Source organism: Salmo salar, chromosome ssa14, assembly GCF_905237065.1.
Source record: "Salmo salar chromosome ssa14, Ssal_v3.1, whole genome shotgun sequence".
NCBI classification, from domain to species: Eukaryota; Metazoa; Chordata; class Actinopteri; order Salmoniformes; family Salmonidae; genus Salmo; species Salmo salar.
The window spans coordinates 56102825-56130020 of NC_059455.1; the positions used below are offsets into that span (position 1 = coordinate 56102825).

At 42.0% G+C, this 27196-nt stretch overlaps 3 protein-coding genes across 7 annotated transcripts in view; 1 reads left to right on the forward strand and 2 right to left on the reverse strand.

Moving 5' to 3' along the window:
- The window catches only part of LOC106569768 (tektin 2 (testicular)), a 32689-nt gene extending 23674 nt beyond the window's left edge, over positions 1 to 9015 (reverse strand). Inside the window, exons 1-4 of one of the 4 annotated variants that reach the window (XM_014141364.2) lie at positions 8768 to 9015; positions 5428 to 5647; positions 5091 to 5216; positions 4688 to 4893 (exon numbers count right to left, since the gene is read on the reverse strand). In XM_014141364.2, the coding sequence (XP_013996839.1) occupies positions 4688 to 4893; positions 5091 to 5216; positions 5428 to 5631 (536 nt within the window). In that variant the 5' untranslated portion in view covers positions 5632 to 5647; positions 8768 to 9015. Of the gene's footprint in view, positions 1 to 4687; positions 4894 to 5090; positions 5217 to 5427; positions 5648 to 5995; positions 6121 to 8104; positions 8178 to 8767 lie in introns of those variants that run through there. The other 3 variants (XM_014141365.2, XM_014141363.2, XM_014141362.2) reach the window with 3 other exon arrangements.
- Positions 7089 to 7748, forward strand: LOC106569769 (protein RD3; the record flags this gene model as incomplete). Its single annotated transcript, XM_014141366.2, has 1 exon — positions 7089 to 7748. A coding segment is annotated over one exon (369 nt), but the record flags the coding sequence as incomplete, so codon positions are not given.
- A 3795-nt stretch (positions 9016 to 12810) lies between the features above and the next one.
- LOC106569767 (protein argonaute-3) overlaps positions 12811 to 27196 on the reverse strand; it is a 42803-nt gene continuing 28417 nt past the window's right edge. For both annotated transcript variants that reach the window (XM_014141361.2, XM_014141360.2), the window contains exons 12-19: positions 24617 to 24801; positions 21893 to 22052; positions 17427 to 17517; positions 17022 to 17216; positions 16658 to 16792; positions 16456 to 16557; positions 15982 to 16181; positions 12811 to 15794 (exon numbers count right to left, since the gene is read on the reverse strand). In XM_014141361.2, coding sequence (XP_013996836.1) covers positions 15686 to 15794; positions 15982 to 16181; positions 16456 to 16557; positions 16658 to 16792; positions 17022 to 17216; positions 17427 to 17517; positions 21893 to 22052; positions 24617 to 24801 — 1177 coding nt within the window. In that variant the 3' untranslated portion in view covers positions 12811 to 15685. The remainder of the gene's footprint in view (positions 15795 to 15981; positions 16182 to 16455; positions 16558 to 16657; positions 16793 to 17021; positions 17217 to 17426; positions 17518 to 21892; positions 22053 to 24616; positions 24802 to 27196) is intronic.

A 27196-nucleotide genomic window follows, 5' to 3' on the forward strand; every position in this document is an offset into this window, starting at 1 on the left:
CTTTACTGAAGACCCATCTCTTCAGTATGTCCTATGACTGAGTGTAGTCTGGCCCATGGGTGCGAAAGTGAACGGCAAGGCACTGGAGTGACAAAGCACGCTTGCTCACTCTCTGCCTGTGATTCTCTGCCTCTGACCCTATTACGGGGGCTGAGTCACTGGCTTACTAGTGCTCTCCCACGCTATACTCTACTTGAGTCGGTTGAGTCACTGACGTGTTCTTCCTGTCCGGTTTTGCGCCCACTTGGGCTTATGTGGTGGGAAGATCTTTATGGGCTATACTACCCTGAGACAAGGCTGTGTAAGTTGGTGGTCTGTTGATATCCCTCTAGTGGTGTGGGGGCTGTGCTTTGGCAAAGTGGGTGTGGTTATATCCTGCCTGGTTGGCCCTGTCTGGGGCTATTGTCAGACTGGGCCACAGTGTCCCCCACCCCATCTCAGTATCTATGCTGCATTAGTCTATGTGACGGGGAGCTAGGGTCAGTCTGTCCTATCTGGTGTAATTCTCCTGTCTTATCTGGTGTCCTGTGTGATCTTAAGTATGCTCCCTCTAATTCTACCATCTCTCCCCCCATCTCCCGGAGGACCTGAGCCTAGGACCCATGCCTCAGGACTACCTGGCCTGGCTGTCCCTCTCCCCAGTCCACCTGGTCGTGCTGCTGATCAAGTTTCTGCTGTTCTGCCTGCGGCTATGGAACCCTGACCTGTTCAATGGATGTGCTACCTTGTCCTGCTGCTGCTTCAGTTTCAACTGTTCTGCCTGCGGCTATGGAACCCTGACCTGTCCACCGGATGTGCTACCTTGGCCTGCTGTTTTTGACCCACTCTCTCTACCGCACTTGCTGTCTCAACTAGAGGTCGACTGATTATGATTTTTCAACGCCGATGCCAATTATTGGAGGACCAAAAACCCCGGTACCGATTAATCGGCCGATTTTATTTGTAATAATGACAATTACTACAATACTGAATGAACACTTATTTTAACTTAATATAATACATCAATAAAATCAATTTAGCCTCAAATAAATAATGAAACATGTTCAATTTGGTTTAAATAATGCAAAAACAAAGTGTTGGAGAACAAAGTAAAAGTGCAATATGTGCCATGTAAGAAAGCTAACGTTTAAGTTCCTTGCTAAGAACATGAGAACATATGAAAGTTGGTGGTTCCTTTTAATATGAGTCTTCAATATTCCCATGTAAGAAGTTTTAGGTTGTAGTTATTATAGGACTATTTCTCTCTATACGATTTGTATTTCATATACCTTTAACTATTGGATGTTCTTATATGCACTTTAGTATTGCCAGTGTAGCTTCCGTCCCTCTCCTCGCACCTACCTGGGCTCGAACCAGGAACAAATCGACAACAGCCACCCTCGAAGCAGTGTTAACCATGCAGAGCAAGGGGAACAACTACTTCAAGTCTCAGAGCGAGTGACGTTTGAAACGCTATTAGCGCACACCCCGCTAACTAGCTAGCCATTTCACATTGGTTACACCAGCCTAATCTCGGGTGTTTATAGGCTTGAAGTCATAAACAGCGCAATGCTTGAAGCATTGCGAAGAGCTGCTGGCAAAACGCACGAAAGTGCTGTTTGAATGAACGCTTACGAGCCTGCTGGTGCCTACCACCGCTCAGTCAGACTGCTCTATCAAATCATAGACTTAATTATAATATAATAAACACACAGAAATACGAGCTTTAGGTCTTTAATATGGTAGAATCCGGAAACTATCATCTCGAAAACAAAACTTTTATTCTTTCAGTGAAATACGGAACCGTTCCGTATTTTATCTAACGGGTGGCATCCCTAAGTCTAAATATTCCTGTTACATTGCACAACCTTCAATGTTATGTCATAATTACATAAAATTCTGGCAAATTAGTTCGCAACGAGCCAGGCGGCCCAAACTGTTGCATATAGCCTGACTCTGCGTGCAATGAACACAAGAGAAGTGACAATTTCACCTGGTTAATATTGCCTGCTAACCTGGATTTCTTTTAGCTAAATATGCAGGTTTAAAAATATATACTTCCGTGTATTGATTTTAAGAAAGGCATTGATGTTTATGGTTAGGTACAGTCGTGCAACGATTGTGCTTTTTTTCGCTAATGCGCTTTTGTTAAATCATCCCCCATTTGGCGAAGTTGGCTGTCTTTGTTAGGAAGAAATAGTCTTCACACAGTTCGCAACGAGCCAGGCGGCCCAAACTGCTGCATATACACTAACTCTGTTGCAAGAGGTGACACATTTTCCCTAGTTAACCTCTACGGGCTAGGGGGCAGTATTGAGAATTTTGAAAAAAATATGTGCCCATTTTTAACTGCCTCCTACACCAACTCAGAAGCTAGGATATGCATATTATTAACATATTTGGATAGAAAACACTCTGAATTTTCTAAAACTGTTTGAATGGTGTCTAAGTATAACAAAACTCATATGGCAGGCAAAAACCTGGAGAAAAATACAACCAGGAAATGAGAATTTTGTGGCTGTACTATTTGAGTCATTGCTAATAGATCACACAGTGACAAAGGATTCATTTCGCACTTCCTACGGCTTCCACTAGATGTCAACGATCTTTATAAAGTTGTTTGAAGCGTCTATGATGAACAGAGACCGAATTAGAATGCAGGGAAGTTGACGTCCCTGGGATGTCGTCACTTCATTATTGCGCGCACCTGCGCGGGCATGTGAGGCGAGACATTTTTCAAAAACGTTTTTCAAGACACAGGAGAGGTCGGGTTGAAATATTACTGATGTTTCACGTTAAAAATGGCCCTAAAGATTGATGCTAAACAATGTTTGACATGTTTGAACGAATGTAAATAGATTTTTTTTTTTTACTTTTCGTCGTGACTTCCCCCCCCCGCCCTACTTTTGAGGAGCCTACTGAACGCCTAACAACATGGAACAACTTGGAGTTATTTGGACATAAATTATGAACTTTGTCGAAAGAAACCACATTTGTTGTGGACCTGGGATTCCTGGAAGTGCCTTCTGATGGAGATAATCAAAGGTAAGGGGATATTTACAATAGTATTATTGATATTAGATGGTGCTAACCTGTATATCCTAGCCTATTGTTCTTAGCATAGCACCCCGTTTATTGCAAAGTGTGATTTCCCAGTAAAGTTATTTTGAAATCTGGCAATGCGGTAGCATTTACGAGATGTTAATCTATAATTCTTTGAATGACAATATTATAATTTACCAATGTTTTCGAATAGTAATTTTGTAAATTGTAACGCTGCTTCACCAGAAAGCATTTGAGGAAAAAGAAATATCTGAATTTCACCGCTACTGTAAAATGCTGTTTTTTTATATAAATATGAACTTGATGGAACAAAAAATGCATGTATTGTATAACATAATGTCATCTGATGAAGATTGTCAAAGGTTAGTGCATAATTTTAGCTGGTTATCTGCTTTTGGTGACGCCTGTCTTTGAATTGACAAAACATTACACACAGCTATTTTCAATGTATTCTCCTAACATAACCTAACTTTATGCTTTCGCCGTAAAGCCTCTTTGAAATCAGACAATGTGGTTGGATTTAGGAGATGTTTATCTTTCAAATGGTGAAAAATAGTTGATTGTTTGAGAAATTGAAATTATTAGATTCTTGCAGTTTTGAATTTCCCGACATGGTCTTTTGACAATAAATCCCAATACCGGGATCAGGTCCTCAACAGGTTAAAAGAAATTAATGTTAGCAGGCAATATTAACTAAATATGCAGGTTTAAAAATATATACTTGTGTATTGATTTTAAGAAAGACATTGATGTTTATGGTTAGGTACACGTTGGAGCAACGACAGTTCTTTTTCACAAATGCGCACCGCATCGATTATATGCAACACAGGACAGGCTAGATAAACTAGTAGTATCATCAACCATGTGTAGTTAACTAGTGATTGTTTTTTTATATGATAAGTTTAATGCTAGCTAGCAACTTACCTTGGCTTCTTACTGCATTCGCATAACAGGCAGGCTCCTCGTGGAGTGCAATGTAAAGCAGGTGGTTAGAGCGTTGGACAAGTTAACCGTAAGGTTGCAAGATTGAATCCCCGAGCTGTCAAGGTAAAAATCTGTCGTTTTGCCCCTGAACAAGGCAGTTAACACGCCGTTCCTAGGCCGTCATTGAAAATAAGAATGTGTTCTTAACTGACTTGCCTAGTTAAATAAAGGTGTAAAAAAAAACATTTAAATAAATAAAAAATACAATTTAAAAATTCGGCAAATTGGTGTCCAAAAATACTGATTACCGATTGTTATGAAAACTTGAAATCGGCCCTAATTAATCGGCCATTCCGATTAATCGGTCGACCTCTAGTCTCAACCTCTGAATGGTCAGCTATGAAAAGGCAACTGACATTGAGTCCTTAGGTGCTAAGCTGTTGCACCCTCTACAACCACTTTGATTATTATTTGACGCTGCTGCTCATCTATGAACCTTGCCCGGAACGTAAAAGAACATTATTAACCGGGTTCAGTATAGATCAATTTTGTTCTCGGTTCTGTTCATCAAACAGTTATTTTCTGTTTTTTGATTCTGTTCCCTAAACCTGTTCTAACCCCTGCTTTTGACCAGGGCACATAGGACTCTGGGCAAAAGTAGTACATTATAAAGGGAATAGGGCGCCATTTGGGACACAACATTGGTCAAAAGGTTTCTTACCACAGCTGCTCGAATGCCTTGTCGATGCCCTGCTGGAACACCCGCTGTGCTCCGTCGATCATCTCCACTTCCTTCTTCAGCTGGGCCTCCACTGGGTCGCTGACCAGCTCGTTGCCGCGGCGACCCTCCCTCAGGGTCAGGCACTCCACCGTGACCTCTAGAGGCACTGCAGTGGCCGTCAGAGCCCGCTCAGTCTCCTCCTTCCCCTGAGACACAGAGACAGAGCAGCCAAACTCACTTACGGTGTACTAGCACGTCAATACATCACCCTACAACCTGGTTTATTGCTAAGTCTGATAAATGTAGAAAGCTGCCAGAATGTTGTTTTTTTACCAGGTACTTCACACTTTGTTTTTACGTTGAAACAATGGCATGCCAGATTAATACTAATCTGAAATCTCACCAGGGTTAAGGCATCCATCTCTTTCTCCACTTCCTGTATGCATGATTCCAAAGTCTCTCTCCAGCGGGAGATATCCCAGATCCTATCACTCAGCCTGCGAGAGCTATCACTCTTATCCCAGTTAGTCTGTGGGAGATGAGGTAGAGAGATTGAGAGAGTGAGGGGAGAAAGAGTGAGAGGATAGAGATGGCATGAATAAGTGTGATGATAATAAATAATAGTCCATGACAATGTGTTAACTAATTTATAAGGCTCTGTCTGTAGGCCAATGTTAGTCACAAAGTCAAGCAAGCCCTTACTGAATTGGTTGTTTCATTACATAGTCACAAAATCTTACCTTGCTGGTTGTCTCATTGCGTAAGGCCCTCCCTTCCTGCCTTGTCATGTGTGACATGTGTCGCCTGTGTTCTGCTGTGTCAGATATCTGCTTGTTACTGGTGTCCCAGTCAGACACACTGTACCTGAGCCCAGGCTTGGCACTACCGTGCTCTACACTCTCATGCTCCGAGTGCATTCTCCGACCACGTTCTCTTGAGTACATTCTTGTGAGGACAAGACTGTGGAGAATGGACAAAACAACACATTTGAGAAGCACTCACACTTCCTCTACTGTAGCACCTCATGCTTTACCCCCCATTTACTGAACCTTCCAGCCAGGACAATGGCAATAATAAACGAAACAAGATATACCCAAAGCAAACGTTTTGCTTCATATTTAATCAACTAGATGTGTGAATTGTAATTCTCGCTAGCAAGCTAGTTAGACATGAAAAAATGACCTAAAACTAATATTATGTTAAATGTCGATTTTTCGTGGCTATCTGACAATACAGGTAGCTAGCCAGTTAGCCCTATTGACTTATGTGATCGCTATATACAGTACGTATGAGAACAATGAGACAGACATTTCACCGGATATATTAATGTGAAGCATCCACTTGGCGTTTCCACTCGTAGTGAGGAAGCCAAGTGTCCGGCAGTTGGAGAAGCAGGAACGACATGGATTTTGTCAGACATTCTGCACATTTTCTCACCGATGAAACATTTGATCTCAATAACAGTTTTCTGTTCCCAAAACTATCCTGTTACGAACAGAGTGGACTAAGTTTTGTAGGCTTTACCCCTTGGTAAAGTAAGAAAAAAAAGTGCATTGTTTAGGAGTGCAAAGGCGAATTTAGCCACTTGAGTCGGCGTTCCCTAACAGAAATATGAAAATATATGCTACAACGAGCCAATAGGATCTCGCAAGCTCGTGCTTGGCTCTGCCCAGGGTCCTTGCTTGTTCTGCCAACTATGACTAATTTGTTCCCAATCTTGGTTTAGTTATACATATGTTTGGCACGGTAGTAAGCATTTTGAGAAACACCCAATGTCTGCAACTTTCCCTCAGGAAAGAGACTAGGCCTAATCAAATTGAAACTAGGCAAGATATGTTTTCTCCGTAGCCTATGCTTAATTCAGCACACATACTATGCTACTGTAATTAACGTCAGGTGTTTGAATAATGGAAAATACCTGCAGTCTTGTTTTTATGGTGGCTGTTTTTGATAGTTAGCCTAATAAAATTGGTTTTAATTTGATATTGAACCTATAAGTAGACAACCTTTATCCATTATTATGCTGTCATCCCCTTCTTCAAAGGAGGTGACACTCTTGACCCAAATTGCTACAGACCTATATCCATCCTACCCTGCCTTTCTAAGGTCTTCGAAAGCCAAGTCAACAAACAGATTACCGACGATTTCGAATCCCACCGCACCCTCTCCGCTATGCAATCTGGTTTCAGAGCTGGTCATTTACATTTACATTACATTTTAGTCATTTAGCAGACGCTCTTATCCAGAGCGACTTACAGTAGTGAATGCATACATTTCATACATTTTTTTTTCTCTGGACTGGTCCCCCGTGGGAATCGAACCCACGACCCTGGCGTTGCAAACACCATGCTCTACCAACTGAGCCACACGGGATCCGAGACCAATTTGACTTCTCTCTTTGATATCCAGGTTCCGCCAGGTGGTGACCGAGAACGTGCAGGAGGTGTCTGCCCTTTTCCGCACAGTCGTCCTCGAGGCCTTGGACCGCATGAGGGAGGAGCAGGAGGCGCAGCGGCTCTCGCGCCAGTGGAACAACAAACGGGCCATGAGCATGTCTCTCATGAACTTCAAGTCACGCGTCAAGATCAACCCTTTTGGCAGCACCTTGGGCCTGACCTCGACTGGAGGGGGAGGGGAGGGTGTGTGCGAGCTGAAGACGGTGTCAGAAGACGTGGAGAAGGCACTGGAGGAAAGGGCTGACAGGTCCCAGAGGGTGTGGAGCATGCCCAACTTCAGACACAAAGGGCTGTACGCTACCAAGGCCGTCTGAGCTGGGGATCCACAGGACAGTGTTGTGGTTCAGTGGAGGATAGAACGACGCTAGTGAGAGGTAGCCTATACCAAACCCCTGGAACCTGCCCAGTCTGCTTTGAACAAGAATGAGGAGAAATAGGAGACATGTCTCTCCCATCCTCTCCTTCAGCAGTGTGGGGTCATCCACTATTGAAAGCTTTTGACTTATGAATTTGATATGGGGAGCTATGCTAAGGATATTTCACAATGTTTTGACATTTTCAGACACATTCTTTGCTGTACCTTTATTGTAAATTATAGTTTCTAAGAAAATTGTGTTGCTTTCTTTATAAACATAATACTCCGGAGCTACATGTACTTCAATTGTAGTTACATTTACATTTAAGTCATTTAGCAGACGCTCTTATCCAGAGCGACTTACAAAATGGTGCATTCACCTTATATCCAGTGGAACAACCACTTTACAATAGTGCATCTAAATCGTTTAGGGGGGGGGGGGGGTTAGAAGGATTACTTTATCCTATCCTAGGTATTCCTTAAAGAGGTGGGGTTTGAGGTGTCTCCGGAAGGTGGTGATTGACTCCGCTGTCCTGGCAAATGTAAGACCCTGCTAGGTAAAGTCCCCCCTTATCTCCGCTCACTGGTCACCATAGCAGCACCCACCTGTAGCACGCGCTCCAGCAGGTATATCTCTCTGGTCACCCCTAAAGCCAACTCCTCCTTTGGTCGTCTCTCCTTCCAGTTCTCTGCTGCCAATGACTGGAACGAACTACAAAAATCTCTGAAACTGGAAACACTTATCTCCCTCACTAGCTTTAAGCACCAGCTATCAGAGCAGCTCCCAGATCACTGCACCTGTACATAGCCCATCTATAATTTAGCCCAAACTACTACCTCTTCCCCTACTGTATTTATTTATTTTATTTATTATTTTGCTCCTTTGCACCATATTATTTATATTTTAACTTTGAACTTTCTTCAAATTATAAATCTACCATTCCAGTGTTTTACTTGCAATACTTTATATACTTTGCACCATGGCCTTTTTGGCCTTTACCTCCCTTATCTCACATCATTTGCTCACATTGTATATAGTCTTATTTTTGTCTACTGTATCATTGATTGTGTTGTTTTACTCCATGTGTAACTCTGTTTTTGTATGTTGTCGAACTGCTTTGCTTTATCTTGGCCAGGTCGCAATTGTAAATGAGAACTTGTTCTCAACTTGCCTACCTGGTTAAATAAAGGTAAAATAAAAATATTCAACATAGCTTTGGCATTATGGCACAAGCTAAATTGTTACATAACGGAACTATATTTACTCACCAAAAGTTCTCGAAATGGCGGAAATCCTGGAGTGTCTGCAGCGGTGTTTCATAACCTGTCCCTCGCCAACTCTTGTAGACGGTCTCCAGGTAACGCACAGACGCAACGAGTCAAACGCAACTACTAAATAATTAAAATGCCATGGCAACGTTAAACAAATAGCCCTATGAAGGGCTTTAGTGATTGGCAATCTTTGACTGTCAGATGACGCAACATTGTAGCCGACATCATAATGTGAAGCTCTATGACTGTCAGATGATGCAAAAAAGGTACCCAAAATGGAATAGTTGGCGACAGATTAATCTCCAACTTGGAGAAATAAATGTTTCTGCTGTATCCTGGGCTACTAGTGCTCCCCTATATGCTTTTATTTTCTGTGAAGCCATCTATGGTCTTGCTTTAGTTCTAGAAGTACAACTAAGTCATTTAAATCTTTAAGGAATACCTAAGATAGGATAAAGTAATCCTTCTAACCCCCCCCCTTAAAAGATTTAGATGCACTATTGTAAAGTGGTTGTTCCACTGGATATCATAAGGTGAATGCACCAATTTGTAAGTCGTTCTGGATAAGAGCGTCTGCTAAATGACTTAAATGTAATGTAATGTAAATGAAGAAATACATAATAGAATCCTACACTTAAGTGCAACTCCCCATCACAGTTGAGTACCGTATCTCAGTCTGGCTAGGAATGAAGCAGAAAAAAACTGCAAGAGTCAACATGCATCACTTATCCATTCGCTCAATGAATACACCAACAGATTTCATACATTGTTTTAATTAAAACTATTACATATGACAACCAAATAAAAACGCTTAACAGGATCAGACAAAAAAAGGTATTTGCAATTTTTTTGCATATTGTTACCAAAGCAATTTGTCATTTGCATCTTATTAATAAGTACGATATGGAGCCAAGAGGTGCAGGGTTTGGAGATTTTCAGAGGAATCCTTTTCTAGGCAAGCAGGCATTCTTGTGGCACAACTGCATGTTGTTCTCTGTCTGTAAACCTCTTGCTGTAAGATCTTGAAGAAATGTATACATGCAAGAGCAGTGGTTCTAAACAAATAGAATGCATTTTCGTTTAGGCCTGGAATAAATGGTTGGGTTCACCAGAATTACTTCCCAAATGGCACTATTCCATCCATCCATCCATCCATCCACTTTTGATCAGAGCCAATATTAGTGCACTATAAAAGAGAATAGGGTGCTATTTGGGACATAAATGGTGTTTGAAAGAATTTAGCATCAACATGTGGCAAGTGGCTCTCACAGGATAGTAATTCAAAAGAAGAGGTACTCTGGTCAAAAGTAGTGCACTATATAAGGAATATGGTGCCATTTGGGAAGCACCCCCTGGTGTAACCCCAACAGCTAGTTGCTCAGAGCCTAAAGATCACTTTGGGTAGAACACCATCACTGAACATCCATCTACTAAAGGTTTAAACAAAGGGAACCAGGGGTGGAAATCCCATGCATTAAATTAAATTGTTTTCCACCGTGAGGAGGGTGGCAGTCTAAAATATCCACTCTAGTATCATGCCCAGTTATTAAATGCAACTTCTTTGGTTGTGCCATGCAAGTGCCTGCCTACCTTACCATCCCCATAAGCATTTTTGGTCCTGACACCTCAAAACTGGTTGGTTCTGCATATTATTGTGTTCTTATACTGTATGTCTGTGTCACACAGACACAAAATTGTCATGTATCAATGTAGACATGGGCATATTGCCCTCAACGTTTTGAAATTAAGATCTCTTTGATTTACTTGTTTTCAGCACCATCAAGAAAAGGCACAGTCTACAGACTATTCTGTCCAAGGATAAAACCTTCACTCCTTCCACATGAAAAACTTTGAGGGATGCACACAGTCAAATGTTTTGGAGGAAATCAACAATCAAAATGTAGGTCACATTCACTACAGGTTCTAGAAGACCAGGCTCTGTGAGATGAATGGAACCTACTGAATGGAAGCTAGGCTACTCTCCAGAGATTGTTAGCTCAATGAACATAGAGGAGCGTGATGGGAAATAGCAGGAGGTTCATCCAATCAGTCACAAGACAACAGCTGCCACAAAAAAACAAGCCCCCCCCCACACAGTAGGTCATTTAAATGCAGCTTCAATATGACACACATTGCTGTAAAAGCTGCAATATGTAACTTCATTGGCGACCCGACCAAATGCACATAGAAATGTGAGTTATAGATCTGTCACTCTCATTGAAAGCAAGTCTAAGAAGCGGTTGATCTATGTGAGTTATAGATCTGTCACTCTCATTGAAAGCAAGTCTAAGAAGCGGTTGATCTATTCTCTGTGCGCTTTTTCTAGGCTTCCCGTTCTTAAGTTTCGGGTTTACGTTCCGTTTTGTACACCAGCTTAGAAAAGCCAAAAATACAATATTTTTGGTTATTAAAAAGATATTTCACAGCAGTTTAGATGGTACAATGATTATCTTGCTTGTTTTGTCAAACTGAAATTAGGGGTACTACTAGAATTTTAGCAACCAGGAAATAAACGACAGTCTATTGAATTATTCACTATATCACTATGGTCTTTTTCATTATTATCGTCATTATTGTTCTATTTTTCTAGAATTTATTAGCAAAAATAAGTGGCTCATTATATCATTACATATTTTAAATATACAAATATATTTCCATTTCGGAATTAAAAATGCATTAGAATAATGAAAGAAGGCATCTGATGTCCAGCTTTTAGAGGGGGGAGGGCATCACATGAAGGAGCCTGGTTCAACCTCAAATGCAACCCTACTCCCTATAGTGCACTACTTTTGCCAAGAGGCCTATGGGTCCTGGTCAAAAGTAGTGCATTATAGAGGGAATAGAGTGCCATTTGAAACGGAAGCCCTGTATTACCCCCCTGCCTCAGAATGATGCTGCATTCGTAACCAAGTGGGAATTTACCACATACGACTGGGAAAAATCCACTGGAATGGCCCTCCAACTAGTAATTACTAGTGTGAAACTCATCTATCATCCCGATCTCCCACATGGTGACCTCTGACATCACCTACTAAGGAAATGACCTTCATTACAGCATTTTTTGGTAGATAAATGCAACAAAACATGTATCTTAATATGGTTTTTGAACACTATAATTTGTTTGCAAGCATGATCCATTATATATACACACACACAAAAGGTATGTGGCCACCCCTTCAAATTAGTGGATTTGGATATTTCAGCCACACCCGTTGCTGACAGGTGTATAAAATCAAGCACACTGCCATGCAATCTCCATAGACAAACATTGGCAGTAGAATGGCCTTACTGAAAAGCTCAGTGACTTTCAATGTGGCACTGTCATAGGATGCCACCTTTCCAACAAGTCAGTTCATAACATTTCTGCCCTGCTAAAGCTGTTCTGGTGAACTATAAGTGCTATTATTGAGAAGTGGAAACGCCTAGGAGCAACAACGGCTCAGCCACGAAGTGGTAGGCCACACAAGCTCACAGAACGGGACAACCGAGTGCTGAAGTGCGTAGCGTGTAAAAATAGTCTGTCCTTGATTGCAACACTCACTACAGAGTTCCAAACTGCCTCTGGAAGCAACGTCAGCACAAGAACTGTTCGTCAGGAGCTTCATGAAATGGGTTTCCTGGAGCTGGAGTGGTGTAAAGCTCGCCGCCATTGGACTCTGGAGCAGTGGAAACGCGTTCTCTGGAGTGATGAATCGCACTTCACCATCTAGCAGTCCGACGGACGAATCTGGGTTTGGCGGATGCCAGGAGAATGCTACCTGCCTGAATGCATAGTGCCAACTGTAAAGTTTGGTGGAGGAGGAATAATGGTCTGGGGCTGTTTTTCATGGTTCAGGCCAGGCCCCTTAGTTCCAGTGAAGGGAAATCTTAATGCTACAGCATACAATGCTATTTTAGTCGCTTCTGTGCTTCCAACTTCATGGAAATAGTTTGGGGAAGGACCTTTTCTGTTTCAGCATGACAATGAGCCCGTGCACAAAGCGAGGTCCATACTGAAATGTTTTTTTGAGATCGGTGTGGAAGATTTTGACTGGCCTGCACAGAGTCCTGACCTCAACCCAATCGAACACCTTTGGGATGAATTGGAAGGCCGACTGTGAGCCAGGCCTAATCGCCCAACATCAGTGCCCGACTTCACTAATGCTTGTGGCTGAATGGAAGCAAGTCCCCTCAGCAATGTTCCAACATTAGGTGGAAAGCCTTCCCAGAAGAGTGGAGGCTGTTATGGCAGCAAAGGGAGGACGAACTCCATATTAATGCCCATGATTTTGGAACGAGATGTTCGACGATCTGGTCTCCACATAATTTTGGTCATGTAGTGTAGCTGTACTTTTAGTTTATGGTTTACACAGCTTGTTGGACATTAGACAAAAATCGGCATTTCTCAATGAGTTGAAAGTGTGTGAATGGTATTTATAACTTCACAACTGGTAAATTCCCACCTCCCACTTGGTTACGAACACAGCGCAAGCTCCCAATGCTCTGCCTCCTAGATGCAAAACCCGACCCACTGGCTCTAGAGGTCGATTCCGTGGCAACGTGAGTGTAGAGCGAATTCCTTCCTGAACTACTGCTGTACAGACAAATTATTCACACAAGCAGGGCAGTTACACATTAGCCCACAGTTGCAGTTGATCAGATCCTACCTATGCTGTTCAAGTAAAATCAAATGCTGGTAATGTCTGACATCTTGCAGGAAAGTAACAATTTTAGCTGTGACAATTCGCACAAACCCCAGGGGCGGAGCTGTATTGATCTCCACAAACCGGTGTAAACCATGTTACTAAACAATCGTACCCTCTGGGAATTAAAGTATGTCCCCTGTATCATAGTGAGAGAGTACTCTCTATTGTTACTCCTGATCCTTGAAAAACACCCAATGAATCTCAATCTCTGACTACAACAGAGGCGGTCTGTCTACTAACCCCCCCCCCACACACACACACACACACACACACACACACACACACACACACACCAAACTGCATCTCTCAGCACCAGGGCATGTGTCTCACCTGAAACACATGCATCTTTAAGTGCAGTAAATTGTCATTCTTATAGTCTCTTTGTACAAATATATATGAACAAAATAAAAATGTAGTATAGCAGCTAGTTTTGTTCTGGTAACACGTGGCTATAGGACAATGAGTGTGGCAAAACGTTGGCCATGCTACAACGCGGCTGCTTCTTTTGCAAAGGCAGTGAGAGCAGGGATCAACTGTATCCCATTCAGACAAGGCCCATACCATCCATTCCCCAAGCAGATGATCCCAGGCACGTTGGTTTGGTCCAAGTGGAACGAGACGAAACTCAAAAGCCTCACCTGGAGGATACTTCACAGCAAGGCAAATGGAGAGACAATGCCCTTCAAATACAATGTGACAAAATGGCTTGATAAAACTCTGAAATATGAATGCTTGCTTTTAACAGTGCAAAATGAATCCTACCACCAGTGTTAAAATGAATGAGACAGATCCGTTAGCTAACTGTCCCCACCTTCAATTGGTCAGTCTACATACTCAATAATAATTCACATTAAAAACGAAATCATGAAACTGAATCAATGCAGCCACACTCGCTCTGCTCTCTAACCCCAGACAGTCCTGGACAACATATCATGCTTACAGTAATGCTTGGATGAAATAATTTGACTGTATAACTAAACAAACTAATCTCACAGGAGCTCTAACGAAAAGAAATACACCCTTTGTCTTTCAAATTCTTCTTTACACCCAAAACAGGCACTTTGTCATTCACCCAATTTACAAAATAACTGTCATTTGTCACCCCCACGTAACAATTTTATGGCATCAATTCTTGGCCCAGTTTACATTCTTTATCCGTTATAACTTGCCCATGTCCGATCATAATGGCCCAAAAATATCAAATTGGTATGTTAACCATAGGACCTGTTTTCTGCATTAACGACTTATTGCACTTAAGGATTGCATGACATCATCAGTTCCTTAGTTAAAAATGTGAAAAACCTCTTCGGTCACAAACTAAGTTTTCTATTGCTGAAAATGAATGTTAAATAAGACTAATCTCATAAAATAGCAGGAATAAAACTAAAGAAAAGTGAAATCTGTAGCTTCCACAGTGAACTCTGTAAAGGTTCTGAGTAGGTCCATGATGTGGCTAGGGTTGATATTCTAACAGTACTTAACAGGTAATCCCTAAAACAATGGCTGTGGCTGTATGTAAAAAAAACTAACTCTGTTGATATTGATAGAGAATGCAGTGTTAAACTTTGACTGGCGCAATGACTACAAGTAAGTCACCATTGGCTTAGAGAGTAGAGTAACTGGGCGAGCAGCTTGCCGTATGAAAAATGGCATAGCTGTGATTCACGAGCGTTCTTGACTAACAGGCATCATCCTGGCAAATCAGACTTCTACAGAACATAAGAAGACGCACATACAACGACAAGCTGACAGAGACATGTAAAGAGGATAACTTATGCAATTGAACCCCATGGATAGACAAGTTAGCATATCATTCATCACTGTGTTGAGGAACAAGACTGATCCTTACTGGACCTGCTATGCCTCCACACCCTGAAACCATCCTTATCAATTCCCGTCTTGTCTTCTACACTCTGGCATTTTGAAAGTAACACAAAGCAAAAGTTGAGCTGCTGTCAAACCTGTAAGGCGAGGACATGACTTGCACAGCTCAAGGAGCAATATCAGAGACAATCCATGATGAATTAAAAACACAGCAGAAGAGAACAGGCCGGGAGAGGATTGGCTGGTTTCATATTGCATAACGTTTCTGTACTCCCCTCTGGCTATTGTTGTTGTAGTTGTTGTCTTTAGCAGCTTGGCATCCCCTTGTCAGGACCAGAGCTGTGCCAGCCCAGGGTCCAATGTGAGACCGACAAGGCTGACAGAATACCCTCCCAACACCCCACTCTCAGGCGAAGTACATGGTCCTCAGTGTGTCGTGATGAATCTGAACAGCTTTGGCGAGGGCTGTGGGGTCTCGGCCATTGCTCTGCCCTGAGACGTGGCTGCCCTCCGCACTGCGTGTGTTCAAGAGAAGGAAGTGAGGAAACGAGTAAGGGAAAAGGACAGAAAGGGAGGGAGAGAACCTTTATCTTGAATGAACATTTTACAATCAATACATGATATCGACCTCCAGTTTATTTTTACCTGATAAACAGCAAAGTATACTGATCACAATGAAATGAATCCCTTTCCCACCCTCACCTGTCATGTTCTTTGTCCACCAGGTGGTAGCGGGCGCGGAAGGCCACCAGGTGGGCGTAGTAGGCTGGCGCGGGGATGGAGACTGAGCGGGTGCAGCGGACATAGGTGTGGCACAGCTGGTAGGTGAGCAGCTGGAACTCGTCAGCTGTGAAGCAGTTGTCGTCCCACAGAACATGGTAGTGGGAAGGTCTGCTTGTACCCTGGAGGGAGTAGGCTAAGTCAGTAATACCACAGGGACAATGCAGGTTCCATGGAGAGAATACCAGCATTGATTCAACACTGACAATGAAGTTCAGTGGAAATTAATAGAAGCCGATAAACCTCTGAGAAAATGATGGCAAGAGTCAACATTAGGGAGAAATAAGCAGGAGATACTACCTGAACTTGTCCAATAAGAATGCTAACTTTAGTTTTATAAAATGTTACCATCTTATGCCTATTGAACACAACCTTGGTATGAGTCTTGACACACACCTGTATTCCTGCATGGCTGCAGAGGTAAAAGTCAAACTCATAGGGGTGTGTTATATCTGTGTCCACAGTGGTGCCTGCAGGAATGTTACCACTCCGTCCAACCTGCCAAATAAACACTCCATTTAAAAACAGTTAAACAACCAATCTATACCTAGCAAAGTAAATCGTTAATGTACAAGGAGAGATCCATAGCGCCCCTTACCCGCTCGTTGCGGTCGGCACAGAAGAGGCGTGTGTGATGGCGCTTCTGCACCACAATGTAGGTGATGCCCGGCTGGTACTCTTTCTCCAACATGATACAGGCTTCTCTGATGGCCAGCAGCTCATAGTACAGCACCTGCCACACAGAGAGAAGTCAACACATCAGCAAAGAGTGGCGAGCGGTGAAGAATTTAGGGTTGATGGCCAATAGCTAAAGATTTAAGCTTAAGACTCTAGTTTAAGGTTAATAAACTATGAAGAACATTGCTATTTGTAATAAATGCATTTCAACATAGGGACATCATTTGGCTTGGTTGTAAACTTTAAATGAGAGATTGAAGGGGGATATAAGTATTTTAACTAACCTGTCTGAACTGTCCCTCTGACACACCATCCCTATAAAATATGATTCTGGTTGGTTTGTAGCGGGTAGACTTGTAGAACTGGATGAGGAGCTCCCGCACCATGGAGGCCAGGTCCTGGATCACCTCCTGTCTGGGTCTCTGGACCCTCACTGTGGCACAGTACCTGCTGGGGTGGGCGTCCATACTGCCTACCACCTGGATAGGGCCAGAGAGAGGGAGATGGTCAGAAACATGACTTCTGACACCATGTTTCAGAATGCTATTGTAGGGGTCTGGTTAACAAAACAAACTAGTAAATTACCAATGTACTAGATGTCTCAGACCCCATGACAACTAGATAGACAGACAAGGCAGTGTTTGTGAGGAAAGTGACAATGGAAACTAGAATGACAGGAAGAAACTGACCGCTGCGATGGATGGCTTCTTTCCGTCTCCGGCTGGAGGATGAGTGACGTCGGCCCCCAGGAAGATAACAGGCTGCTGGAACACTGAGGGACTGGGTGGAGAGAGAGACAAACACAAGGCACATATATCCTGACTCCAACACCATCATTAAGTTTGCCGACAACAACAGTGGTAGGCCTGATCACCGACAACGATGACACAGCCTATAGACAGGAGGTCAGAGACCTGGCAGTGTGGTGACAGGATAAAAACCTCTCCCTCAACATGATCAAGACAAAGGAGATGATTGTGGACTACAGGAAAAGGAGCACGAACCCATTCTCATCGACAGGGCTGCAGTGGAGCAGGTTGAGAGCTTCAATTCCTTGGTGTCCACATCACCAACAAACTATCATGGTTCAAACACACCAAGACAGTCGTGAAGAGGGTACGACAATGCCTATTCCCCCACAGGAGACTGAAACGATTTAGCATGGGTCCTCAGATCTTCTAAAAGTTCTACAGCTGCACCATCGACAGCATCCTGACTGGTTGTATCACCGCCTGGTATGGCAACTGCTCTGCCTCAGACCGCAAGGCACTACAGAGGGTAGCTTGGGGCCAAGCTTCCTGCCATCCAGGACCTCTATACCAGGCGGTGTCAGAGGAAGGCCCAAAAACTTGCCAAAGACTTCAGCCACCCTAGTCACTGTTCTCTCTGCTACTGCACAGCAAGTGGTACCGGAGCGCCAAGTCTAAGTCCAAAAGGCTTCTTAACCTGTTGGGGATAGGGGGCAGTATTTGCACGGCCGGATAAAAAAAAACATACCCGATTTAATCTGGTTACTACTCCTGCCCAGTAACTAGAATATGCATATAATTAGTAGATTTGGATAGAAAACACTCTAAAGTTTCTAAAACTGTTTGAATGGTGTCTGAGTATAACAGAACTCATATGGCAGTCAAAACCCTGAGACAAATCCTAACAGGAAGTGGAAATCTGATGTGTGGAATCACTTCAAACCTTTGAAAGCCATTGAAACACACAGGGACTTATTAATCATTTAGCACTTCCTAAGGCTTCCACTAGATGTCAACAGTCTTTACAAAGTGGTTTGAGTCTTCTATGGTAGAAACTGACCCAAAGAGAGGCTTGGGAAGTTGGTCACAGGGGAGGGCCATTACTACTATGACGCGGGCGCCCATGGCAACCCTTTTGTTCCGAAACGTTTAGTAAGACAATGCAATTGTCCGCCTTGAATATTATTGAAGCTCTGGTTGAAAAAGGCCCTAAAGATTTATGTTATACAACGTTTGACGTGTTTGAACTAACGTAAATTTAAAAAAATTGCACATTTGTGATGACAAGTCCCGCGCGCTTCAGTACATTGAGTAGCCTTCGGAACGCGCTAACAAGAAGGAACTATTGGGACATAAATTATGAACTTTTTCAAACAAAACTACATTTGTTGTGGACCTGGGATTCCTGCAAGTGCCTTCGGATGAAGATAATCAAAGGTAAGGGAATATTTACAATAGTATATTTGATTTTAGATGGTTCCAAGATGGCGCTAACATGTATCGCCTAGCCTATTTTTCTGAGCATACCACGTCGTTTACTGCAAAGTGTGATTTCCCAGTAAAGTTATTTTTAAATCTGGCAATGCGGTTGCATTCACGAGATGTTAATCTATAATTCTTTGAATGACAATATTATATTTTAACAATGTTTTCGAATAGTAATTTTGTAAATTGTAGCGCTGAATCACCGGAAGCATTTGAGGGAAAATATTTTCTGAACGTCACGCGCCGATGTAAAATGCTGTTTTTATATATAAATATGAACTTTATCGAACAAAAAATGCAAGTATTGTGTAACATGATGTCCTAGGAGTGTCATCTGATGAAGATTGTCAAAGGTTAGTGCTGCATTTAGCTGTGTTTTGGGTATTTGTGATGCATCTAGTTGCTTTGAAAATGGCAGTGTGATTTTTTTTTGGCAGGGTACTCTCCTAACATAATCTAATGTTTTGCTTTTGCTGTAAAGCCTTTTTGAAATCGGACAACGTGGTTCGATTCAGGAGAGGTGTATCTATAAAATGGTGTAAAATAGTCATATGTTTGAGAAATTGAAGTTATAGCATTTATGAGGTTTTGTATTTCGCGCGACGCGATTCCACTGGCTGTTGACCCACGTTCCCAGACAGGTTAACAGCTTCTACCCCCAAGCCATAAGACTCCTGAACAGCTAATCAAATGGCTACCTGGACTATTTGCATGGTCCCCCCCTCTTATGCTGCTGCTACTCTGTTTATTATACATGTATAGTCACTTTACCTCTATCTACATGCACAGTTGAAGTCGTAAGTTTACATACACCTTAGCCAAATACATTTAAACTCCGTTTAACAGTTCCTGACATTCAATCCTAGTAAAAATTCCCTGTCTTAGGTCAGTTAGGATCACCACTTTATTTTATGAATGGGAAATGTCAGAATAATAGTAGAGCGAATGATTTATTTCAGCTTTTATTACTTTCATCACATTCCCACTGGGTCAGAAGTTTACATATACTCAATTAGTATTTGGTAGCGTTGCCTTGAAATTGTTTAACTTGGGTCAAACGTTTCAGGTAACCTTCCACAAGCTTCCCACAATAAGTTGGGTGAATTTTGTCCCATTCCTCCTGACAGAGCTGGTGTAACTGAGTCAGGTTTGTAGGCCTCCTTGCTCGCGCACACTTTTTCAGTTCTGCCAACAAGGTTTCTATAGGATTGAGGTCAGGGCTTTGTGATGGCCACTCCAATACCTTGACTTTGTTGTCCTTAAGCCATTTTGCCACAACTTTGGAAGTATGCTTGGGGTCATTGTCCATTTGGAAGACCCATTTGCAACCAAGCTTTAACTTCCAGACTGATGTCTTGAGATGTTGCTTCAATACATCCATAGTTTTCCCTACTCGTGATGCCATCTATTTTGTGAAGTGCACCAGTCCCTCCTGCAGCAAAGCACCCCCACAACATGATGCTGCCACCCCCATGCTTCACGGTTGGAATGGTATTCTTCGGCTTGCAAGCCTCCCCTTTTTCCTTCCACATAACGATGGTCAGTATGGCCAAACAGTTAGAGTTTTGTTTCATCAGACCAGAGGACATTTCTCCAAAAAGTACGATCTTTGTCCCCATGTGCAGTTGCAAACTATAGTCTGGCTTTTTTATGGTGGTTTTGGAGCAGTGGCTTCCTCCTTGCTGAGCGGCCATTCAGGTTATGTCGATATAGGACTCGTTTTACTGTAGATACCTTTGTACCCGTTTCCTCCAGCATCTTCACAAGGTCCTTTGCTGTTGTTCTGGGATTGATTTGCACTTTTGGCACCAAAGTACATTCATCTCTAGGAGACAGAATGCATCTAATTCCTGAGCAGTATGACGGCTGCGTGGTCCCACGGTGTTTATACCTGCATACTATTGTTTGTACAGATGAACGTGGTACCTTCAGGTGTTTGGAAATAGCCCCCAAGGATGAAACAGACTTGTGGATGTCAATTATTTTTTCTGAAGTCATGGCTGAGTTCTTTTCATTTTCCCATGATGCCAAGCAAGGAGGCACTGAGTTTGAAGGTAGGCCTTGAAATACATCCACAGGTACACCTCCAATTGACTCAAATGATGTCAATTAGCCTATCAGAAACATCTAAAGCCATGACATTTTCTGGAATTTTCCAAGCTGTTTAAAGGCACTGTCAACTTAGTGCATGTAAACTTCTGACCCACTGGAATTGTGATACAGTGAATTATAAGTGAAATAATCTGTCTGTAAACAATGGTTGGTAAAATTACTTCTGTCATGCACGAAGTACATGTGCTAACTGACAAGAAATTTGTGGAGTGGTTGAAAATTGAGTTTTAATGACTCCAACCTAAGTGTATGTACACTTCCGACTTCAACTGTACATATTACCTTAATTACCTCGACTAACCTGTGCCCCCGCACCGGTACCCGCTGTATAAAGTCTTGCTACTGTTATTTTATTGTTGCTCCTTAATTATTCTTATTTTTTCATTTCAGTTTATTTTAGTAAATACTTTAACACTTTTTGGCTTAGGGCTTGTAAGTAAACATTTCACTGAAAGGCTTACACCTGTTGTATCCGGCACGTGACATTTTATTTGTATCAAGAATGGTCCACCACCCAAAGGACATCCAGCCAACTTGACAACTGTGGGAAGCATTGAGTCAACATGGGCCAGCATCCCTGTGGAATGCTTTTACAAGGTAAAATGTAGGTGTCAGAGTCCATGCCCCAACAAATTGAGGCTGTTCTGAGGGAAAATGGGGGGGGGGGGTTGAAACTCAATATTAGGAAGGTATCCTTAATGTTTTGTACACTCAGTGTATGTATCTCTGCTAAATAGCACATAAGTGTTTTCAATCACCCAAATAGGGGTTTTCTGCCTGTGGAAACACTCTTTCACTCTGTGCGTTACCGTTGGTGTGGCACCAGGATGTTGTTGATGCCCCCCAGTTTGACGTTGATCTTGAGGCAGAGGTTGGAGAGGGTCTGAGGGGATGTCTTCACCACGTTCTTCACCTGGACACACTGAGTGGCCATGCCCAGGAGGGTGTCTCCAACCCGCTTCACCTCAGCTGTGGGAAAGAGGGAACAATTTTACAGCTGTTGCCATATTGTAGGACACAGGTAACCATTTTACACCTGATACCATCTTGTACATGGTACATACAGTACCAGTCAGAAGTTTGAAAACACATACTAATTCAAGGGTTTTTCTTTATTTGTACTATTTTCTACATTGTAGAATACTAGTGAAGACATCAAAACTATGAAATAACAAATATGGAATCATGTAGTAACCAAAAAGAAAACAGTGTTAACCTGTTGGGGGTAGGGGGCAGTATTGACACGGCCGGATAAAAAACGTACCCGATTTAATCTGGTTACTACTCCTGCCCAGTAACAAGAATATGCATATAATTATTGGCTTTAGATAGAAAACACCCTAAAGTTTCTAAAACTGTTTGAATGGTGTCTGTGAGTATAACAGAACTCATATGGCAGGCAAAAACCTGAGAAGATTCCTTACAGGAAGTGCCCTCTCTGACAAGATCTTGTTCTTCTTGTCTCTGTTTATTGAAGACTGAGGATCTTTGCTGTAACGTGACACTTCCTACGGCTCCCATAGGCTCTCAGAGCCCGGGAAAAAGCTGAATGATAGAGGCAGCCCCAGGCTGAAACACATTATCGCTTTTGGCAAGTGGCCGATCAGAGGACAATGGGCTTAGGCGCGTGCACGAGTCGACTCCATGCTTTATTTTCTTTCGTCTTTTTACCTAAACGCAGATTCCCGGTCGGAATATTATCGCTTTTTTACGAGAAAAATGGCATAAAAACTGATTTTAACCTCTTACATCTAGACATTCCGCTAGCGGAACACCTGCTCCAATATCCAATGATAGGCGTGGCGCAAACATATGACTATTTCACAGCATTTTAAAGACAAGACTCTCCTTTATCTAACCACACTGTCCGATTTCAAAAAGGCTTTACAGCGAAAGCAAAACATTAGATTATGTCAGCAGAGTACCCAGCCAGAAATAATCAGACACCCATTTTTCAAGCTAGCATATGTCACAAAAAACAAAACCACAGCTAAATGCAGCACTAACCTTTGATGATCTTCATCAGATGACACACCTAGGACATTATGTTATACAATACATGCATGTTTTGTTCAATCAAGTTCATATTTATATCAAAAACCAGCTTTTTACATTAGCATGTGACGTTCAGAACTAGCATACCCCCGCAAACCTCCGGTGAATTTACTAAATTACTCACGATAAACGTTCACAAAAAACATAACAATTATTTTAAGAATTATAGATACAGAACTCCTTTGTGCAATCGAGGTGTCCGATTTTAAAATAGCTTTTCGGTGAAAGCACATTTTGCAATATTCTCAGTAGATAGCCCAGCCATCACGGCTAGCTATTTAGACACCCACCAAGTTTAGCCCTGACCAAAGTCAGATTTACTATTAGAAAAGTTTGATTACCTTTGGTGTTCTTCGTCAGAATGCACTCCCAGGACTGCTACTTCAATAACAAATGTTGGTTTGGTTCAAAATAATCCATTGTTATATCCAAATAGCGGCGTTTTGTTCGTGCGTTCAAGACACTATCCGAAGTGTAAATAAGGGTCACGAGCATGGCGCATTTCGTGACAAAAGATTTCTAAATATTCCATTACCGTACTTCAAAGCATGTCAACCGCTGTTTAAAATCAATTTTTATGCCATTTTTCTCGTAAAAAAGCGATAATATTCCGACCGGGAATTTGCGTTTAGGTAAACAGACGAAAGAAAACAAAGCATGGGGTCGACTCGGGCACGAGCCTGAGTCTCACAGTACTGTGACCAGCCACTATCCAAACGCGCTACTTTTTTTTCAGCCAGAGCCTGCAAAGCCACGATTCAGCTTTTTGCCGCCTTCTGAGAGCCCATGGGAGCCGTAGGAAGTGTCACGTAACAGCAGAGATCCCCTGTAATGGATAGAGATAATCAAGAAGGGCAAGAAATTGTCAGACAGGGCACTTCCTGCATGGAATCTTCTCAGGTTTTGGCCTGCCAAATGAGTTCTGTTATACTCACAGACACCATTCAAACAGTTTTAGAAACTTTGGAGTGTTTTCTATCCAAAGCTAATAATTATATGCATATTCTAGTTTCTGGGCAGGAGTAATAGTCAGATTAAATCGGGTACGTTTTTTATCCGGCTGTGAAAATACTGCCCCCTAGCCATAACAGGTTAAGGCGGCACACCTGTTAATTGAAATGCACTCCAGGTGACTACCTCATGAAGCTGGTTGAGAGAATGCCAAGAGTGTGCAAAGCTGTCATCAAGGCAAAGGGTGACAAATCTAAAATATATTTAGATTTAACACGTTTTTGGTTACTACATGATTTCATGTGTTAATTCATAGTTTTGATGTCTTCACTATTATTCTACAATGTAGAAAATAGTCAAAATAAAGAAACACCCTGGTGTGTACAACATTTTGACTGGAACTGTATATACTCAGGCTATGGAAATAACATACAAATAAATAGTATATGAATAGAGTTTTTGGAAAATAAAATAAAAAAACAAATTCATCAAATGTAAAACAAAATGAAACAGTGTCTAGTCTGTACCATAGACTGGGGTCTTCCCAGGTAGGATGACGATGATGAGCTGCAGGCCAGCGTAGGTGTTCTTCAGGTGCCTGAACATGGGCTCCACGCTGTCTGATCCCTGAGCGTACTTACAGAAACATGGCTGGCCCTGGATGGGCATCCCAGCATCCTTAGAGATCTTACGCAGCTGGTCAGTAAAACCCCTGTAGAGATGGAGGGAAGGAGAGCGAGAGGATGAGAAAAAGAGCAAGAATGAGAAGGGGAGGGAGGATGAGGAGACCCAAAGAGACGTTATGGACAGTTACAGAGACATACAGTACCAGTCAAAAGTTTAGACACCTACTCATTCAAGGGTTTTTCTTTATTTTTACTATTTCTGACATAGAATAATAGTGAAGACATCAAAACTATGAAATAACACATGGAATCATGCAGTAACCAAACATATTTATATTTTAGATTATCCAAAGTAGCCACCCTCGGCATTCTCTCAACCAGCTTCATGAGGTAGTCAGCTGGAATGCATTTCAATTAACAGGTGTGCCTTAAGTTAATTTGTGGAATTTCTTTCCTTCTTAATGCTTTGAGCCAAATAAGTTGTGCTGTGACAAGGGGGTATACAGAAGATAGCCCTATTTGGTAAAATATCAAGTATTATTATTATTATTATTATTAAGGCAAGAACAGCTCAAATAAGCAAAGAGAAACGACAGTCCATCATGACTTTACATTTCAAGAACTTTGAAAGTTTCTTCAAGTGCAGTTGCAAAAACCATCAAGCACTAGGATGAATCTGGCTCTCATGAGGACCACCACATGAAAAACCCAGAGTTACCTCTGCCGCAGAGGATAAGTTCAATAAAGTTAACTGCACCTCAGATTTCAGCCCAAATAAATGTTTCAGAGTTCAAGTAACAGACACATCTCAACATCAATTGTTCAGAGAAAACTGAGTGAATCAGGCGTTCATGGTCAATATTCTGCCAAGAAACCACTACTAAAGGACACCAATAAGAAGAAGAGACTTGCTTGGGCCAAGAAACACGAGCAAAGGACATTAGACTGGTGGAAATCTGATGAGTCCAAATTTGAGATTTTTGGTTCCAACTGCCGTGTCTTTGTGAGATGTAGAGTAGGCGAACGGATGATCTCTGTATGTGTGGTTCCCACCGTGAAGAATAGAGGAGGTGGTGTGATGGTGCTTTGCTGGTGACACTGTCAGTGATTTATTTAGAATTCAAGGCACACTTAACCAGCATGGCTACCACAGCATTTTGCAGCGATATGCCATCCCATCTGGATGATGGAGTGCTGCATCAGATGACCTGGCCTCCACAATCACCCAACCTCAAACCCAATTGAGATAGTTTGGGATGAGTTGGACTACAGAGTGAAGGATAAGCAGCCAACAAGCTCAGCATATTTTTTAAACACCTTTATTTAACCTCTATGGGCTAGGTGGGACGCTAGCGTCCCCCCCGTGGTGCACTCCATCAACAGCAGGTGCATTTCAAGAGCGGCAAATTTGAATCCAAATAAATGTCAAAATTCAAATTTTTCAAACATACAACTATTTTACACCCTTTGAAAGATAAACATCTCCTTAATCTAACCACGTTTTACGATTTCAAAAAGGTTTTACGGCGAAAGCATAAATTTAGAGTATGTTAGGACAGTACATTTACAAGAGTTGTGTGTAATGTTTTGTCAATTCAAAGACAGGGTCACCAAAACCATAAAACCAGCTAAAATGATGCACTAACCTTTTACAATCTCCATCAGATGACACTCCTAGGACATTATGTTAGACAATGCATGCATTTTTAGTTCTATCAAGTTCATATTTATATCCAAAAACAGCGTTTTACTATGGCATTGATGTTGAGGAAATTGTTTCCCTCCAATAACCGGCAGTCAAGTCAACACCACAAATTAAATAATTAAAATTAGAAAACATTGGTAAAATATTATATTGTCATTTAAAGAATTATAGATTTACATCTCTTGAACGCAATTAACTTGCCAGATTTAAAAATAACCTTACTGGGAAATCACAAATACGCGTTGCGATACAGACTAGACGTCATGTTGGGGAGATCTAAAATCTAAAATACTATGTAAATAATCCATTACCTTTGATTCTCTTCATCAGATGTCACTTCCAGGTATCACAGGTCCATAACGAATGTAGTTTTGTTCAAAAAAGCTCATCATTTATGTCCAAAAATCTCCGTCTTGTTAGCACATGATCTAAGCCAGCCGGACTTCTCGTCATGAACGAGGGGAAAAAATATATTTACGTTCGTTCAAACATGTGAAACGTTGTATAGCATAAATCATTAGGGCCTTTTTTAACCAGAACATGAATAATATTCAAGGTGGACGAATGCATACTCTTTTATAACGTATTGGAACGAGGGTACCCAACATGAACTCGCGCGCCAGGTGTCTAATGGGCCATCATCGTTCCATGGCTCTTGTTCGGTCAGATCTCCCTCCAGAAGACTCAAAACACTTTGTAAAGGCTGGTGACATCTAGTGGAAGCAATAGGAAGTGCCAAAATATTCCTCAGCCCCTGTGTTTTTCAATGGGATAGG